This window comes from Ipomoea nil, unplaced genomic scaffold (genome assembly GCF_001879475.1).
Source record: "Ipomoea nil cultivar Tokyo-kokei standard unplaced genomic scaffold, Asagao_1.1 scaffold2159, whole genome shotgun sequence".
Taxonomy (NCBI): domain Eukaryota; kingdom Viridiplantae; phylum Streptophyta; class Magnoliopsida; order Solanales; family Convolvulaceae; genus Ipomoea; species Ipomoea nil.
Window position 1 is genome coordinate 1,982,158 of NW_017618587.1, and position 18,306 is coordinate 2,000,463.

At 37.0% G+C, this 18,306-nt stretch overlaps 1 protein-coding gene across 1 annotated transcript; it reads left to right on the plus strand.

The window, feature by feature from the left end:
- The first annotated feature begins 13,822 nt into the window (after nucleotides 1-13,822).
- On the plus strand, nucleotides 13,823-16,327 carry LOC109149657 (tubulin alpha-3 chain-like). Its single transcript, XM_019297562.1, has 4 exons — nucleotides 13,823-14,160; nucleotides 14,675-14,909; nucleotides 15,006-15,376; nucleotides 15,463-16,327. The coding sequence occupies exons 1-4, from the start codon at nucleotides 14,068-14,070 to the stop codon at nucleotides 16,120-16,122; spliced, it is 1,359 nt and encodes a 452-aa protein (XP_019153107.1). The 5' UTR covers nucleotides 13,823-14,067; the 3' UTR covers nucleotides 16,123-16,327.
- The last annotated feature ends 1,979 nt before the right edge of the window (nucleotides 16,328-18,306 follow it).

The window sequence follows — 18,306 nt, forward strand, 5'->3', positions numbered from 1 at the left end:
GAGGCATATAAAAGATAAAATAATATTACAATAAGTTCCCTCTTTTTAAGGTTCTTCATGTTAGAAACTTAGAATGATTCTGGGCAGCTTTTGCTGCAATGGTGTTCTTGATTATCATATTATCGGGAAGTCACTGTTCCTTGGTTGGTACCTGTGTAAAAAAAATAGATTTTTTTTGGTTGGTTGGTGCCTTGGCATACATCCGTTTCGATTTTCAATTTTCCTTTCCCTGGCTGGTTGGTAGGGATGAGCTAAGTGTTTGGTCTCTCAGACGTATTAAATATCTAAATTATTGATGAACATCAGCATCTTGTTTAGGTAGCACAATATTTCACCAAATTTTTCTGGAACATTTTGCTTTGCTCCACTTAGAAAATCTGGAATAATTAACTTCATTGCTTTCTGGCATTGAGTTATTTAATCTATATGTGAAGGTTGAAGCCCTGTTTTCATGCTGTGATATCTGTTGTTGAACACCGTTCTTTTTTTTTTTCTTTTTTTTTTTTCCCTTTATCTTGTGCTGGTAATGATCATAGGATTCCTTATTGCTTGAATACGTTTCATGATTGCGAACTCTTGGAAATTTCTGCTCTTAACACGGCCCCGTGAAGTGTCTCAGGGCTGGTCGTCCTGCAATATATGAATGTCAGATAGTGATTTGAATTCTTATTTGCTGTGGACTAATAGCTCTTTGGAATTTGGGTGTACTCGATGTGTGTCATAAATGCGTGCTTTACTAGTCAACGATATTTCTAGTAGAACTGCCAAAACATATTTGGATTCATTAGTTTACTAGACTTGCAGAGCTGCAGATCCATCTTTTGGTTGATAACTGTTAAGCAACCATTTGTCTTTATGCATATGTTTCATTTCTTTCATATTGACAGAAAGTTCAGTGTTCTCATATGGCTTCTCTGCACTTTTTAAACGAGTAGATTTACTTCTTCACCTAACCGTTGCAAGTGTTCTGTGAACTTTTAACTTTAGTTTGTATGATTGTTTGTCTGCTGGAAAACTTAATCTGCTGTCTGTAGCTTAAGCGGTTTCTTGTTCGTGGCTCCTCGAAGTTTTTTCGGGGAGTATTTCTTTCTTTCTTTCTTGTTATGCAATGGCTATGAAAGTGAAATGAAGGGTAGGTGTAGTTTGAAGAGTTGGAATACAGTTTACAATGAACATGATCTGCCAACTGAAACTGAAATTCATGTTGTGAGTTATACCCAGAACGTGACATTGTAACTAGTTGATCCATGTGGTGCCTCTAGTTAGCTGGTACTAAGGTATAGTATAAATAACATTAGCCTCGTAGCTCAGTTTGTTTTTGGGCGGTAGATTTTAGGTAATGACACAAGATTGTGCCTTGGTAGTCGTAGTGTGAGGGATTCATCTAATATTCTGAGCTCCTTGTGGCGGTGGACACTTTTACTATCCTGTTGAGTCAGGGTGTGGGGGCGAGGAAATTTTGATTTTTGTGAGCAAGTATAAACAACACTTTGCAAGTTTTTTTTTAGTGTGATAAGATATATATCCCGGTTTTGACTCCCTTGTACGTTGGTGTTCTCGTTTTGTAATCCGGTCGAGACGCGGTCCACGAGTAAACGTCAAACTCGCCCACGCTTGGGCCTATAAAAGGTGCCTTGGCCCTCCATTTTAAGGTTCCTCCCCTCCACTCTCCCTCTCTACAAAGCATTACACTCTCCCTTCTCTTTAGAACTAGTTTTTTACGCGCATTGCGCGATTGGGATAATGCCCAATATTTTTTTTTTTAAATAAGTACTTTAAAGTATATTAAGGCAATATTATATTGAAATTGTTTATGTATAGATAATTGAAGGTTGACTTTGCGTATTTAAATAGGTAATTCTTCTCCCAAAGGTTGAGTCCCCTACCCCAAGGGCCCCCCACACTCTGACCCGACAGAGCATTGTAGGAAGTCCCACACTCTGACCCGACAGAGCATTGTAGGAAGTTGTAAATCACGGTGACTCAATGGTTTAGCAGACAGGACCAAATGCCGGTGCGAACAAGGAATCTGCCCACTTTGGACATAATTCCTGCACTGCCGCCGCCGAGGTTCAAACCTTGGTCTCTTCTCCCAAATACTGCCCACTAAACCATTGAGCTAAGCCCGTGCGGGTTAAATAGGTAATTCTAAGTTTACAAATGCAAGATAATATAGTCAAGATTGATTATAATTGTCAATAAAATAATTGTATAGGTATGGTTGAAACCAAATACGAGATATAAGGGAGAACAAATAAAAATTAGGGCATAAAATATTAAATATATACTAATATTGTTTGAGGAGATTTCGACATTAGGATTTGTGGTTAAGTTCTATTAAGACTTTAATATTAGAATTAGATTAATGGTGTAATTATAATTCTATATTAGACGTTAATATTAGAATTAGACTAACGGTGAATTAACGGTATTTAACAGAAAAGTTAAATGGATAATCATATAATTAATGATAAATTAGAAAAATAAAAAAATTAAAACCTGAACAATTTGAACCATTCATTTGATTTAACAATTGGCGGTCATTTTTTCTACCCAATATTAATAATTAAATAAATTTGTTGCTCAAATCCGCTAATATAATCCGCTAACTGTTGATTGTCAAACAAGGACATTGCAGGATAGTTCTCACTTCAATTTGTTGTGTGATTTGAATACTCTCTTTGTCACAAATCTCTCAAGTAGTTAATATGGTTGACTTTATTAATTATATATTTTTTTTAATTTTTTCATGGTATTAATAAAATACTTGGTAAATAAATATATAGCATTATTTTGTATTATAACTTTGATATTTAATTAGAAAAATAGTGCACAAAAAAGATAATAGACAATGTAGTGAATATAATCAATTGATGAATTTGAATGTAAAAATTTTTACATTTGAGAAAAATAAAGACAATATAACTAATGAAAATATTTCTCTTAATTAATTTATTGATAATGAATAATTTTTTTCACTGAATTAAGATATTGTAAGGACAATTTAGGGAATATAATCAATTAATAAATTTGAATATAAAAAATTTTTATATTGTAGAAAAATAAAGACAATATAACTAATACAATTATTTCTCTTATTTAATTTATTGATAATGAATAATTTTTTTTTTGAATAAAGGCATTGTGGACACATAATTCTAAATTAAAGAAATGCATATCTATAATTTTTTGTTGTTGCTACTAAATTATTATTTATATAATTTAATAAGAGTAAAATAGAGTACTAATTATGTTAACTTTGATTGGGATGAGGTTCGAACCTAAGACCTTTTTTTTTATTGAAATCAATGAGTAAGTTAACGGTGAACTAACGGCAATTCTTAACATTTTAACGGAATTAGTAACGGTGTGTGGTTATTTTAGGAAATTTTAGTGTAAAATTTAAATCTTATCAATCTTTTAATCAATCTGAGTCATTCATTTGATTAAAATCTGTGACCGCCATTTTTTCTACCCATTATAAGCCTAACTCTCTTGGGCTCTTATTAGTATAGTAGATATGTACTACACACTCACAAGAACAATGAATAAAAGATTACTTGAGCTATGATTCTACCATGTCTACTCTTGATTCATACATACAATATACACTCTACATATACGGTATCATGGTGAATAAATACGAGTATTTAAAACAATTCATTCATGTTATGTTTAAACACCGCCTCTCGTTGTTCTTGCCTGGAGATTGGTGGATGAGGTAAATTGCGGGCCTTTCTTTCTTTCTTTGTTCAAGTTCACAACAAAAGCCAAATTTATGTCTAAAAAAATTGATAGGATTCGAATTCTGCATCATGCGGTGGTAGTAAATTAAAATTTAGAGCAAATTTCACTTTTAGTCATCGATTATTGTGATATTGTCACATATAGTCCTATTTTAATTTGTCATATTATATCATTGACTTTCATTTGTTTACCGTCATTAATCCTTATTTAAAAATTCTGTTAATTTATTGTTAACAATGAGATCTATAATGTAATTTTATATTTTTTGCCTCAAACCCATACCAAAATCCACCTTTTTTTAAAAAAAAATTTAAACTTCTCTCCCTTTCTGTTAATGCTTTTTAAGACTTAGACATTGAGTGATTTGTTGTTAAATTTATTGATTTATTTTGGTTTGATGAGTTGAGTTATGCGGTGAGAGCAAAAGTTGATCCATATTAGGTAGAGAGCGGTGGTTAGGCTCTATTGTTGAAAGGTCGCTTTAGAAGGTACCATTGCACATGCCTCTCCTCCATTCCCTGACGGACAATGCGGGGCGCTCGAAAATTACTTCGCTAGTTGGCTTCTCAGCTTCATTTACATTTCTACCCTTCATTAAATATCCTTGTCTAGTGATGACTCCTAAGAGCATCCTCATCAGAGGATAATATGGAGATAATAGTACACAAATATGCAGCTTAACAGATGGGAGAAGAAGAGAATGGAGAAAATAATCCTCCTACAAAGGAGGGGAGAATGGCAGGAAAAAAAAAAAAAAAAAAACACCGCAGTTCCGCGCGTATCGCGGAACTGAGGAGAAAGGCCGGGCGCGTCAGGCGCGCCTGACGCGACTGAATTCTTTAATTTTTTTTTTGTTTTAAAATCAATTTTGGTTTTTTTTTTTTTTTTTTTTTTCTCCCCTTCTCACATTCTCTCTCCCAATCACTCTTACATTATCCCCCAAATCTTCCCAACTAATGTGGATGCTCTAAGAGCATCCTTATCAGTTGAGGTTATTTCTAAGTTATTTGTGGGTCCCAGCATCCACCTCATCCTCTATCATCTCATTCAATTACAAAAAACCCTTCTCCACATCAATTTTGAGTTATTTCTCAGTTTTTTATGCACCCACCATTTAACTCACTATATTTTAATTATTTCTCTTACTTATTGGGACCACAAATATACCATACTTTGCATAAGAAATATTTTTGAAATAACTCCTCCCCACATCAGCTATTAACTTTGAGTGGAGAGAATTCATGTAGAAATAACTCCTAAATAACTACTACTGTGGATGCTCTAAGTCCTACCAACGCTTAAAATTCATTTTACAGATAATATATAAAATCGTTTTTCAAAATATATTTGTTTGGGTCTTCAATACAAGAAGGAAAGTAAATATGGAGTACTAATTTTGGTCCCACGAGTATTAGTAAAATGATAATTTTGGTCAACATGTTTAATTTCTATTAATTTTCATTCACGACTATTGTTTCAGTGTCAAAATTCATAACTTCAATCACCCCTTCATTTAAGACGACCAAATGGCCTCCTTCATTGGAGAAGGCAACCAAATGACATCAGTGACAGTTTCGCCGATGTTTTTTGACGAAATATAAACGGAATTTCGCCGGAGGTTCACACGAAACCCTAGTGACCTGTAATTGGCAAATTATATCATGCACAGCGCGTCCTTTTTTTAAATGAAAAGAAACGGTGTTTGTTTTCTGCCGTTTCGCATCCTTTTGCAAAAAGTAACTCTGTTATTCAGTGTCATTTATTATGCACTGCAGTTTCAGTTCAACACAACTACAGTTTCATTTCGATATAACTATAGTTTCATTCGATATTTATAGACTCAAATATGTGAAAATGTTATTTAATTTTATTTTATATACACTATAGTTTCATTAAAACACAACTACATGATCATTTTGATATAATTACAGCTTCATTGTACAATATATACTCAAATATGTGAAATGTTATTCAGTTTCATTTTATATACACTGCAGTATCATTTTACTATAACTATAGTATCATTTTGATATAACTGCAGTGTCGGTTTAGATATACTGTAGTGTCAGTTGGTGTTTAATACACCAAACAAGCGGACTCCGTTAACTATAACGGCGGACCGTTTCTTTACTTAAAGAAACGGCGCTGTTTTTTGTGCACCGCGGTCTATGATATAACGACTCCCTGTAATTATAGGTTACCAATCGGTATTTGGGCCTCAATGCTCTAAAATAATATGTTTTATGTTTTAATTGCAACCTTTGACAGTTTAAGAGCATAATTGACTTCTTGAGTAATATTTACGGACCTATTTGACCATTTTCCCTATTTTTAAAAAGGTTATAGTATTTACCTTTTTCAATTTTTTCAACATGATCTATATTTTCTTCAACAAAGATATGTTGATTGGCCAGTCTCAGCCAATCATGTGCACACACAAGTGCCTCAACAAATTTATGACTTAGAGAACTCCTACAGGCATCTAGTACCCTGCCACTGGTACTAAATGCTGATTCTGATGCAACTGTATAGATGAGAACAACAAGTATATCCCTTGCCAGTGTAGACAATACAAGGAACCTATCAACATTAATCTTCCACCATCTCATAAGGTCAAAAGAATCCTCTTTATCTACAATAACCTAAGACAAATAAACTTCCAACTAGTGTTTTGTTTTTCCTGCCCAAATCCCACACTCAAATCTTTGCTCCTTAATATGAGATTTAATAAAGATTGAATTATCCCCACAGAAACATAATCAGTAATTGAAATAGATGGAGCGGATTGTTCAGTTCAATTGGAACAGACTGGACATGAAAACTGGCTACATAACAAAAAAGCAACTCTTTAAGGCCAACCATAACCTTTTCAAACAATAATTTACCATTGACCTCACCACTGGTTCAATTAGATTGACATGTATTCTATTTTGTCACTGGGTCCAAGATAGTTGCATATAATATCAGAAAATTCAACTTTCTGGATCACCTCGAATATTTATCAAACTTTGCTATCATATTATTGCCCATAATCTTAACATTACCAGATTCATCTTCCACCATATTATTTAATATAAGCATGACAGATCAGAAACCTCAGAGAGAAAGGTATTAGAAGTCGCATTTAAGGGACATATCATACGTTCATGCTGGAAATTTCACAGATTACATATGGGGGACATAACAATTATCAAAGTAAACGAGATATTTCATATATGAGATGACGTATAAAATTAGGGCATTTAAAGACAATTCACAAATTACATAAATAATATACAAAACATAAAACTTGAAATTATGGTTTTCAGAATTACTTCATTTTTCTAATAAATCATAGAAAAACAAGGGCTTCAGATTTCAACACAGGCTGCAGGAACAACAACTACGACCTATGGCTTCCACCACCTGTCACTGGGTCACTAGCTACGGCCTAGGGCTTTCACCAGACCACCATAGGTAAGTAGGTCACCGCCTCACCGGACAACTAGGAGTATATGAAAGAAGGACTAGAAGTGTAGAACGAATAACTGAGAGATGAGAGATTACCTAGAACTCCAAAACAACTAACAGAGAAGTCTGTAAGAGAATAAACTATAAAATATATATTAGAGAAGACGAGAATTGAGAATTGAGAAGTAGAGAGAAACCAGAGAATGAGAGAACTCATAGAAGTTAGAGAACTGAGAACCAGAGATGGCAGAGAAGTGGAAAACGAGAGAAGTTCTCAAAGAACACATAAAAGAACGAGAGTATGCAAGATGTGACTGTGCACATTAAGGTGAAGTACGTCTCAAACTGCATAAATCCATATATATACATAGACTATACAACGTCGTATAGTATATGCATATACAAACCCTAAGTATATATTCATACGTTTGGACGAGTCTAGAAGAATTTAACCACTCAACCTGAAATCAAATACCTGACTTTTATTATCTTTGGCGATTCGAGTATTGTAATCGGATACGATTACCCACCCAACTTTGTTATCGAATTTAAGTTTATCGGATACTCATAATTTTTTTGGATTATGCTCACTCCTAAATTCAATAGATATCCACTAGCTAAATGGACAAACTAAAACTTGAATCTCAATTCAAGTATACAAAACATTGAAGAGTGTTCATTCCGTCGGAATGATGAGTTTGTTCCCGTCGGAATGAGGGGTTTCTTCTTCTCGTCGGAATGATGAGTTTGTTCTTCTCTTACGATTGAAGAGTGTTCATTCCTTTTATGGTTTTGGTCTCCTTCTGGCGTAGTTATTGCTCAGTTTCTTTTCACTTACGTTGAAAGGCTACCTCTCATTTATGAATTCTTACTGGTGTAGTTATTACTATTTGCTTTCCCTCCTGGATAGCTTTTACTGCTTACAACAACCACTCAAATAGTTGAAGTCCTGATACTTATCCTCCTAGGCAACATTTTTTACTCATCCTTACTTTTTCCTCCCAAGTATCTACCCTCTCTGGCTTTTCATATTCTCTCTGATGGCTTCTAGCAGTAGAAACTCAAATTTTGAAGACCAGTACGCCAATCTCTCCTTGCATGATGATGATGACGACTTTGAGGTCCCTCTAGAGGAAGAAGATCAATCTGAAGAATTTGAAGACCCAGCCTTTACCGTGGTGGGGAAACTGTTAACAGAGAGACCTGTCAAATTCAACTATTTCAGAGACACTTTAGCCACTGTTTGGAAACCAGTGAAAGGAATGATGATGAAGGAAGTTGAAACCAACCTGTTCCTATTCCACTTCTTCCATGAAGTCGATATGAACCGGATTCTGAACGATGGACCGTGGTCCTACGAGCAAAGCCTTCTTGTGCTTAACAAGTTGGGTGATAATGAATCTCCTTTTGATACTGAGCTGCATCATGCCGACTTCTGGGTTCAGGCATACAATGTCCCGCGGAGCCTGCAAACTGAAAAAACGGCTCAAACGTTAGGTGCTCATTTGGGTGACTACAGAATGACAGATACAAGCCAACTTGACGGAACATGGAAAGCTTTTATACGCATACGAGTGAGCATCGACATATCTCGCCCTCTAAAAAGGAGAATGAAGATAAAACCACCTAGAAGTGAGGCTACGTGGGTGGAGTTTAAGTACGAAAGACTACCTAAGTTTTGCTTTTTGTGTGGCATCATCGGACATGCAGATAAGTATTGCCGGAAATCTCTTGAAGTGACACCATCCATGCTGGAGAAACCGTTCGGACCGGAGCTTAGGGCAACGGGAAGGAGGCAACCGCCGGTCAATGGACAACAGTGGATCCTGTTGGAAAGGCCGAGGAAAGGTACTCAAAAGGAAAGAGGAAGTACATCAGAAAATCATGCAGAATGTCAACATGAACTTTCATCAGAGAATAAGGTAGCTGAGGGAATGACATCTGACGGCATAATTAATGGCATTGAAGGGCAAAATGACGATGACAACAGTGAGCAGTTAATGCATGATGGTGAAGCTTTATCCACTGGTCAAAACTTTAATCCTCAAAGGCACGTGGAAGATGATCCCCAATCGGTCTGGAAGATTCTTCTAAGCAAAGAGGGAGCTGATAATATTGGGCTAAACTCTGTTAACCCACTTCAACTGGCCCACGACCAAAGGAAGAAAAGAAAGGAAATTGCTGGGCTGGAGGAGGAGCTAGATCAAGACAATATGTTGGTGGACCTTTCAAAAAACTTGTTGGAGGCGGGACCTGCTTCGCAGGCCCGCCCGTTATAATGTCTCTTATCTCGTGGAACTGTCGCGGGCTTGGCAACCAGGCGACGGTTCAAGTTTTATTGGACCTCGTCCAATCAAAGAGGCCGATTATATTATTTGTTATGGAAACTAAGCTGGGTTCTCAAGGCATGGAAAATATTAGAGTCCAATTGGGCTTTGACAACGTCTTTGTCGTAAACAGTACTGGTTTCAGTGGGGGCTTGGGGCTATTCTGGAAAAACGAGGTCAATCTTATGATCACTGGTTACTGTTCGAACTTTATTGATGCTCAGGCTTCGCTAAACAACTCTTCCCAACTCTGGAGGTTTACGGGATTCTATGGTTGTCCTGAAATAAATAGACGACGAACTTCTTGGAATATGCTTAGAAGCTTGTCCAACCATAACGATCTCCCATGGATTGTTATGGGTGATTTCAATGATATCTTGCAACCAAATGAGAAGTTAAGTAATAATCCTCAGCCACGGTGGCTTATTCAAGGCTTCAAGGATGCAGTGGAGAGCAGCGGCCTCAGGAATTTCGATTTCAAGGGGTACCAATTTACCTGGGAAAAGGGGAGAGGGGGCCCTAATTGGATTAGAGAGAAACTGGATCGCATTCTAGTGAATAATGGATGGCTTGATATATTTGGAGAAGCAAAGGCGATTTCCTTCGAAGCCCCAATGAGTGATCATCGACCTCTAGCAGTTTGGCCGATTGCGACAGTGCATGTGAAGAGAAGGAGGAATTTCCGTTTCGAGAATCACTGGTTGAAGGAGAATCATTGTAGACTGGTGGTAGACATGAGCTGGAAGAACACTGTGGGTCATAATATATGCTCTAGGTTTGAGATGTGTAGTGTGGCAATTTCTAAATGGGGAAAGGATTTCAAGGGCAATTTCCATGACAGAATTGAAAGTGCGAGAAGGCGAATGGAATCTCTGAGATGCAGAACTGATGATAGTGGCTTAGCTAATTTCTCTGCTGCCCAAAAGGAGTTTATTCATATACTTGAACAACAAAGTTGTTTCTGGAGACAGAGAGCTAAATTATTCTGGCACAGAGATGGGGATTCGAATTCAAAATACTTCCACAGTGTTATCACCCAAAGGCGCAGGAATAATGCTATTTTAAAACTCAAGAATCAGCAGGGGGTCTGGATCACGCAGGGTCAAGAGATGAATCAATTAATAAAAAATTATTTTATCAATTTGTTCACAAGTTCTGCAGGAGTTCAAGAACCTGTTCTTCGATGCCTCACTCCGAAGGTTACAAATTCCCAGAATGAAGCTCTGTTAAAAGTGTTTACTAAAAATGAGATTAAGGAGGCTGCTTTTGGGATGCACCCGGATAAAAGTCCAGGTATCGATGGCTTTAATCCTGGTTTTTTCCAATCTTACTGGGATATAGTAGGTGATAGTATTGTGGAGTTGTGTAATGATTTTATCAGTTCTGGCCAGCTTCCTAAATTCATCAATCAGACCCATATTGCCTTAATTCCCAAGAAAAACAATCCTGAAACCATGGCTGATTTAAGACCCATTGCCTTATGCAATGTGGCCTACAAAATTGTCACCAAAGCCCTTGCAAACAGACTCAAACCTATCTTGAATCACCTTATATCTGAAAATCAGAGTGCCTTCGTCCCGGGAAGGCTCATCACGGATAATATCATGGTGGCGTTTGAGATGCAACACTTTTTGAAACGCAAAACTCAGGGTAAAGAAGGATATGCTGCTCTTAAACTTGACATGAGTAAGGCTTACGACAGGGTTGAGTGGCCTTTACTCCGTGCTATTATGCTTAAACTTGGTTTTGCTGAAAAATGGGTTAGGATCATCATGCATTGTATTTCAACCGTAGAATACTTTGTCCTTAACCAGGGGGAGGAAATTGGTCCTATCATTCCCAAGAGGGGTCTTCGTCAAGGGGACCCTATTTCCCCTTATTTGTTCCTGATCATTGCTGAAGGCTTTAGTGCTTTGCTTAGAGAGTTTGAGAGGGGGGGAAAGTTGCATGGTATCTCTGTTGCTAGATCAGCTCCTATTGTTTCTCACTTGTTTTTTGCCGATGATAGCTACATTTTCTTCAAAGCCAACCCTTTAGAGGCTGCCAACCTTAAACATCTTCTTCAACTTTATGCTTCTGCTTCTGGCCAGATTGTTAACTTTGATAAATCAGCTCTCTGTTTTAGTGGAAATGTTGGTGAGGAGATGAGGGGAGAGGTGAGTACCATCCTGGGAGTTAAGAGGGGTGAAGGAAAGGGCAATTACCTGGGTCTACCAATGATAGTAGGAAGAAATAAAAAGCAGATTTTTGGTTTCTTAAAACAAAAGATTTTGAGCAAGATTAGGGGTTGGAACTAAAGATTTTTGTCTAGGGCTGGGAGAGAGGTTCTTTTGAAGAGTATTATCCGAGCCATCCCTTCTTACGCTATGGGAGTCTTCTTAATCCCTAAGGAAATCATCAAGGAGTGCGAAATTACCATGAATGAATTTTGGTGGAAAGGTGGTAACAATGGCAGTAACATGGGTATTCATTGGAAATCTTGGAACAAGCTTTGTGTACCTAAGGATTGGGGAGGGCTGGGATTTAGAAACTTGAGGAATTTTAATTTAGCTATGCTTTCAAAACAGTCTTGGAAACTCATCAATTGCCCCGATTCTTTAGCAGCAAGGGTGTATAAAGCTAGATACTTCCCTAATTCTACCTTCCTGGAGGCTAAAAGAGGTTCAAATCCTTCTTTTATCTGGACTAGTCTTATGGAAACTCAGGATATCATAAGAAGAAATTGTAGGTGGAGAGTTGGCAAAGGAAACTCAATTCAAATTTGGAAAGACAGTTGGTTACCTGATAAAATATGCCCAAAGATTACAACTTTCCCTTATCCTATGATGGAGCAGGCCACTGTGGACTCTTTGATGGACCCTACAAATAGAAACTGGGATGAGGATACCATTAATGCCATGTTTAATGCAAGAGATGCCCAACTTATTTTGAAAATTCCCCTACCAGTGCATGAATTTCCAGACAAACTGATATGGGCACCTGATGAAGGTGGTGTATTCTCAGTTAAGAGCTGCTACAGAGTTCTCAATGGTGATTTACCTCAAGTTGAGAAGAAGTACTGGTCAGTATTCTGGAAAATGAAGTTACCCCCAAAGGTCAAATGTTTTTTCTGGCAGGTGTGCACAGATTGCCTTCCCACTAGAGACCTGCTGCGTAAGAGGAAAGTTGATTGCGATGATATATGCCCGCTGTGCAAAAAGGAAAAAGAATCTATTTGGCATCTGTTCTTTGACTGCAAGGTGGCCAAAGATGTCTGGCTTCTTGAAGGGTTTAGATTTCAATCTGCTCCCACTTCTTCTTTCCATGAGTGGTTCAAAATCAATATGCCGGGGCTAAGCTCCATGCAACTTGGAAACTTCATCATCATATGCTGGGATATCTGGAAACAACGAAATGACTGTGTCTGGAATAACAAAAATCCTCTCCCAACTAACGCCACTTTAAACAGAGCGCTTACTTTCTTGAGGGATTGGAGATCAGCTGCGGACATTGGATTGGACAAGATTACTCAACAAAGGCATGCGGCCGATACTTGGATCAAGCCACACCATGGATATCTCAAAATGAATGTGGACGCAGCCATTAACAATGAAAAGGCAACTATGGGTTTTGGCTGTGTTATTCGTGATGAGAGAGGAAATTTTGTAGCAGCAAAGGAATTCCATAAACTGGGTATATACACCCCAAGAGAAGCAGAAGCGGCATCGATAAGAGAGGCTTTAAGCTGGATCAAGGAGCTAAATTGGGACAGGGTGCATGTGGAAACAGACTCCCTCATTGTGGTCCAAGGCCTTAAACAGAATTTTGAAGAGTCTTCTTTTCATTTATTAGTGAAGGATATCAAAAATTTAATGAGTAGTTTTTCTCATGTATTTTTATCGTTTTCTAAACGATCAGCGAACCGGGCAGCGCATTTGATTGCTAAGCAGTCCGCTTCTAAGTCTGATTGTATGGAGTGGTTCTATAACCCTCCTCCCTATCTGTGTAATGTTTTGTCTTCGGACTATTATTAATATATGGCTTTTATTTCAAAAAAAAAAAAAAGTATACAAAACATTGATATGCCGAATAGCTATCTATTTAGTTATTTTCGGAACTAATACATTTGGAACTATATGAATTTGAATGAATATTATTGCACCCTTCTAAATTCTTGTTGATTTATTTAAAATTTTGAAATTTGAAATTCAAGTTAATAGGTGTGAATTGGAGGGAGGAGATGTAACCACGGTAAACTAACCATCGTTAATTCGCGATCGAGAAGATTTACAGATATCATGCTATATTGCTAATTTGCTATGGATTGGTTGCCATTGAAAAGTAACCACGGTTACCTAACCATGGTTAATTTGCGATCGAGAAGATATCATCTTCATACTCTTTTGTTCTATATAAGCAACCGTGAGAAGCAGAGGCGAGTGCAGATCTGAAAATCTATAGTTGGAAAGGCGTCTTGATAAACGCCGTTCCTTCGAATCTCTTTCTTTCTCTCTTCCTTTTCTTCTTCCAATTCGTTTGTTCTTCGAACTCAAGTTTTGCGAAAATGAGAGAGTGCATTTCAATCCACATCGGTCAGGCCGGTATCCAGGTCGGAAATGCTTGCTGGGAACTTTACTGCCTCGAGCACGGCATTCAGGTATCTACATTTCTGTTTTTCTCTTGCTGCGGACTCGCGTTTTAGCTTACAGTGTAGCATTTGCATAGATCTGTGCGTGATTACTGTTCTCGTATGCGTATATGTAGTGTATTTATGTAGATCTGTTTGAATCTTTTGCTGATTTCTGTAGATCTGTGTGAATGAGTATTATGTACGTGTAGGTTTAAGTTTATACTAATTTCCGCTTACATTTCTATGATAATTGCGTTTATTTGCCTTCGTCATCATGAAATTTGGTTTCGATTGATGGTTTAAATAGTTGAATTGAATGTATATTAATCCATCCGCCTGATTTGGAGCAAATTGCTGTTGTTTTGTATAGATCTTCCTGTTGTTTATTTAGTTTATCGATACTTGACGTTAGATCTACTGTTGTATATTGCATATGGTGGTCACCGACAACCCCAAATTGGTTGTTATTAAGTAGATTTGCAATGAAGCTTGAATAGCGTGCTTGTTACTGAATGAAATTTGTTTCATATGTTTTCCACAGCCTGATGGCCAGATGCCTTCTGACAAAACAGTTGGAGGAGGTGATGATGCATTCAACACCTTCTTCAGTGAAACTGGAGCTGGAAAGCACGTTCCTCGTGCTGTGTTTGTTGATCTGGAACCCACTGTCATTGATGAGGTGAGGACCGGAACATACAGACAATTGTTTCACCCTGAGCAACTGATCAGTGGCAAGGAAGATGCTGCCAACAACTTTGCCCGAGGCCATTATACCAGTAAATATCTACTCAATTGTATATTTGGTTTATGTTTTTTTGGTCTAAACAAAATTCTTGTAAATTAACTGTTCTCTTTCTGCTTGGTGTGTGCAGTTGGGAAGGAGATTGTTGACCTTTGCTTGGATAGGATCCGTAAACTTGCCGACAACTGCACTGGTCTTCAAGGATTTCTTGTCTTCAATGCTGTAGGAGGTGGCACTGGCTCAGGCCTTGGATCTCTTCTGCTTGAGCGTCTCTCTGTTGACTATGGAAAGAAATCAAAACTTGGTTTCACCATTTACCCTTCACCCCAGGTTTCAACCTCTGTTGTTGAGCCATACAACAGTGTCCTGTCAACCCATTCCCTTCTTGAGCACACTGATGTGGCAGTTCTTCTTGACAATGAGGCCATTTATGACATCTGCCGCCGCTCTCTTGACATTGAGCGCCCAACCTATACCAACCTTAACCGCCTTATTTCACAGGTATATTGAGCAGAATATCAATCTATGCTTGTATCAGTTTAAGATGATGACACTGATGCTAATCTATGCCTCTGTTTCTTATGCAGGTTATCTCTTCATTGACTGCTTCTCTCAGGTTTGATGGTGCCCTTAATGTTGATGTGAATGAGTTCCAGACCAACCTTGTGCCCTACCCCAGGATTCATTTCATGCTTTCCTCATATGCCCCTGTCATATCAGCTGAGAAAGCCTACCACGAACAACTCTCTGTTGCTGAGATCACCAACAGTGCCTTTGAGCCATCATCTATGATGGTCAAGTGCGACCCTCGCCATGGCAAATACATGGCATGCTGCCTGATGTTCCGTGGTGATGTGGTGCCGAAGGACGTGAATGCTGCTGTGGCTACCATCAAGACCAAGCGTACCATCCAGTTTGTGGATTGGTGCCCAACTGGATTCAAGTGCGGTATCAACTACCAGCCACCAACTGTCGTTCCTGGAGGTGATCTCGCCAAGGTGCAGAGGGCTGTTTGCATGATCTCCAACTCCACCAGTGTTGCCGAGGTGTTCTCACGCATTGACCATAAGTTCGACCTCATGTACTGCAAGCGTGCTTTCGTGCACTGGTACGTTGGTGAGGGTATGGAGGAAGGAGAATTCAGTGAGGCTCGTGAGGATCTTGCTGCTCTGGAGAAGGACTATGAGGAGGTTGGTGCTGAGATGGATGAAGGAGAGGATGGCGATGATTGTGAAGACTACTGCTGAGAGTGCTTTGCCTTCTCATTTCCTAGCTTGCCCTATCTATCTATGTTTACTTGCTTTCTGTTCCCAGCGTGACTGCTAGTGTTTGTGTAATGTCTGCCCGTTTTCGTTGTGCTATTATATGTACTAAATATTAATATTTGGTTCTGGTTTGGAGAACAATTATGCTGGTATGAAATTGGCACCTAGCCATTTTCTTTTTTATTTTTATGCACCTCATGTTTCAGCATTCCGTAGTTGAACCCAACTTTAATTTACGATAAATACTAGTTACTCAAAGTGTGCAATACACATCATAATGAAAGGAATGTGAAACACATTTCCTTCACATTATTAATTCTAAACCAAATAAGTTTACATTAAACATTTTTATTTTAACCAAATATATATGAATCTAATATTATTAGTAATTATCTCGGTAACCAAGATATTTGGGCAAGAGTTACAGGATTGTTATATTGTGCATCACGGTGGACAATGCATTGTACGTTCGGGATATCGTTCTGTTCGTCCATTCTCGTTATTAATATTTGTGTTTATGTGTATTATATTAAAAGTTTATGTATATTATGTATTATGTTAAATTTATGTGTAGTTCTGTATAATACGGAATATTGATTTTTTTTTTAAACGAGAAATGAAATTAAAAAATTCAAAACGACATCGTTTTGAGCTAGAGCGCACAATAAATTATGTACCCTGATGCACGATATAATTTTCCCACTTTACGCCCCTCAAACCGAGTAAGATTCTGGCCCGATAATCAACATTCAACCCAACCCAAACTATATGGGCCGACTAAAGGATTATTCCATTTTCATATGTAAAAAATATATATCCAAAATAGTTCAAATACTTTCTCATGCTTAAAATTATATCGGCCCGTTTAGTTCGCAGAAAATATTTGAGGAGAAATAAAATTGAAATTTCATGAAAAATAAATTATTAAGAAGATTAATTACATTGTTTGATCGATAAAAAATAAATTATTGAGAATTTTAATTTTATTGTTTGACTGAGTTTAGAATTGTAAAGAATAATGAATATAAAAATAATTATATCCTTACACAATAATAACAATAATGGTAATATTGCACTCACACATTAATTTAAATAATACTCCTTAACTGTTTTCATCCATGTTCATAAAGTATCATCATGGGTTGTTGTTGGGCGTGCCAAGTGTGAATGGGATGGTGAGGATTTTCTTACTTCCCGGAAAGCATGGAAAAAACAGTCAACCCTTTTTACCTATGCAAATGGACACTTGGACCTTATTTTCTATTGTCATTATTACCACAATTAAAGTGTCATTTGAATTTGGACAATCCAAAAATTGCAACGGATGGGGCATCTCTCCACCTTACCAACATTTCAAATAACAATAAATTTGTTGTCAACACAGTCTTATAATTAATGGAGTTGAATAAAAAATTTCAATTGAATTTTATAAATAAAGTGGTTGATAATTAAAATATTATATTAGACAAGTTTCAATGACAATAAATAAAATATTACGTGATTGTCATATGTATGGGGACTCGTAATACTAAAATAATAATAATACGGAGTAATTTGTATAACGGCACTTCAAAAGGGATGGTCGTATGAGTGGAGTAAGCTTTTCATATTAGAAGGTCTCCAGTCGGTTTTTTGTTAACATCATCTCAAGTAAGTCCGTTACACATGATTTTTCTAGTGTAGTTTATTTATTTATTTATTTTTTAAAATGTGATTTGAGGACTAACACATATATTGAGTTTACCCAATACGCAATATAAATTAATTTTTTTTAGTGAAATTTAAATATTTTTATCTCTTACCCCAAAAAATATTTTTATCTCATAGGAACAATTGATTCAACTAATTAATTTTATTTTAGGTGTCTGGGATATATATGCCAATCTATTTTTTTTTTTTTCAAGTTTATGTATGATTACTCTCATTTCATTGTCTTATCTTCTCAGGCATCCATTACTATAATTGAAGTCATTGCTAGGTGGAATTTGTTGAGCAGTATAATTTTGGAATGTTTCAAAGATTCATTTATTGGAACACCCATTTTAGTAAGTGTGTCTCTTCCTTGTGAGTAAAGGCCACATGTACCAAGTTGTTTTCTCCTTTTATTTTAAAGTTATTGCATCAAATTTTAGGAAAAATATTTTTTTTTTAAAAGATATTTATATA

What these genes read in the sequence shown, in the direction of transcription:
- LOC109149657 (XM_019297562.1), top strand. Translation starts at nt 14,068, where the DNA reads ATGAGAGAGTGCATTTCAATCCACATCGGTCAGGCCGGTATCCAGGTC. An exon ending in GCCTCGAGCACGGCATTCAG is followed by an intron (nt 14,161 to 14,674) that starts GTATCTACATTT and finishes TGTTTTCCACAG; the next exon opens with CCTGATGGCCAGATGCCTTC. An exon ending in TTAACCGCCTTATTTCACAG is followed by an intron (nt 15,377 to 15,462) that starts GTATATTGAGCA and finishes TTTCTTATGCAG; the next exon opens with GTTATCTCTTCATTGACTGC.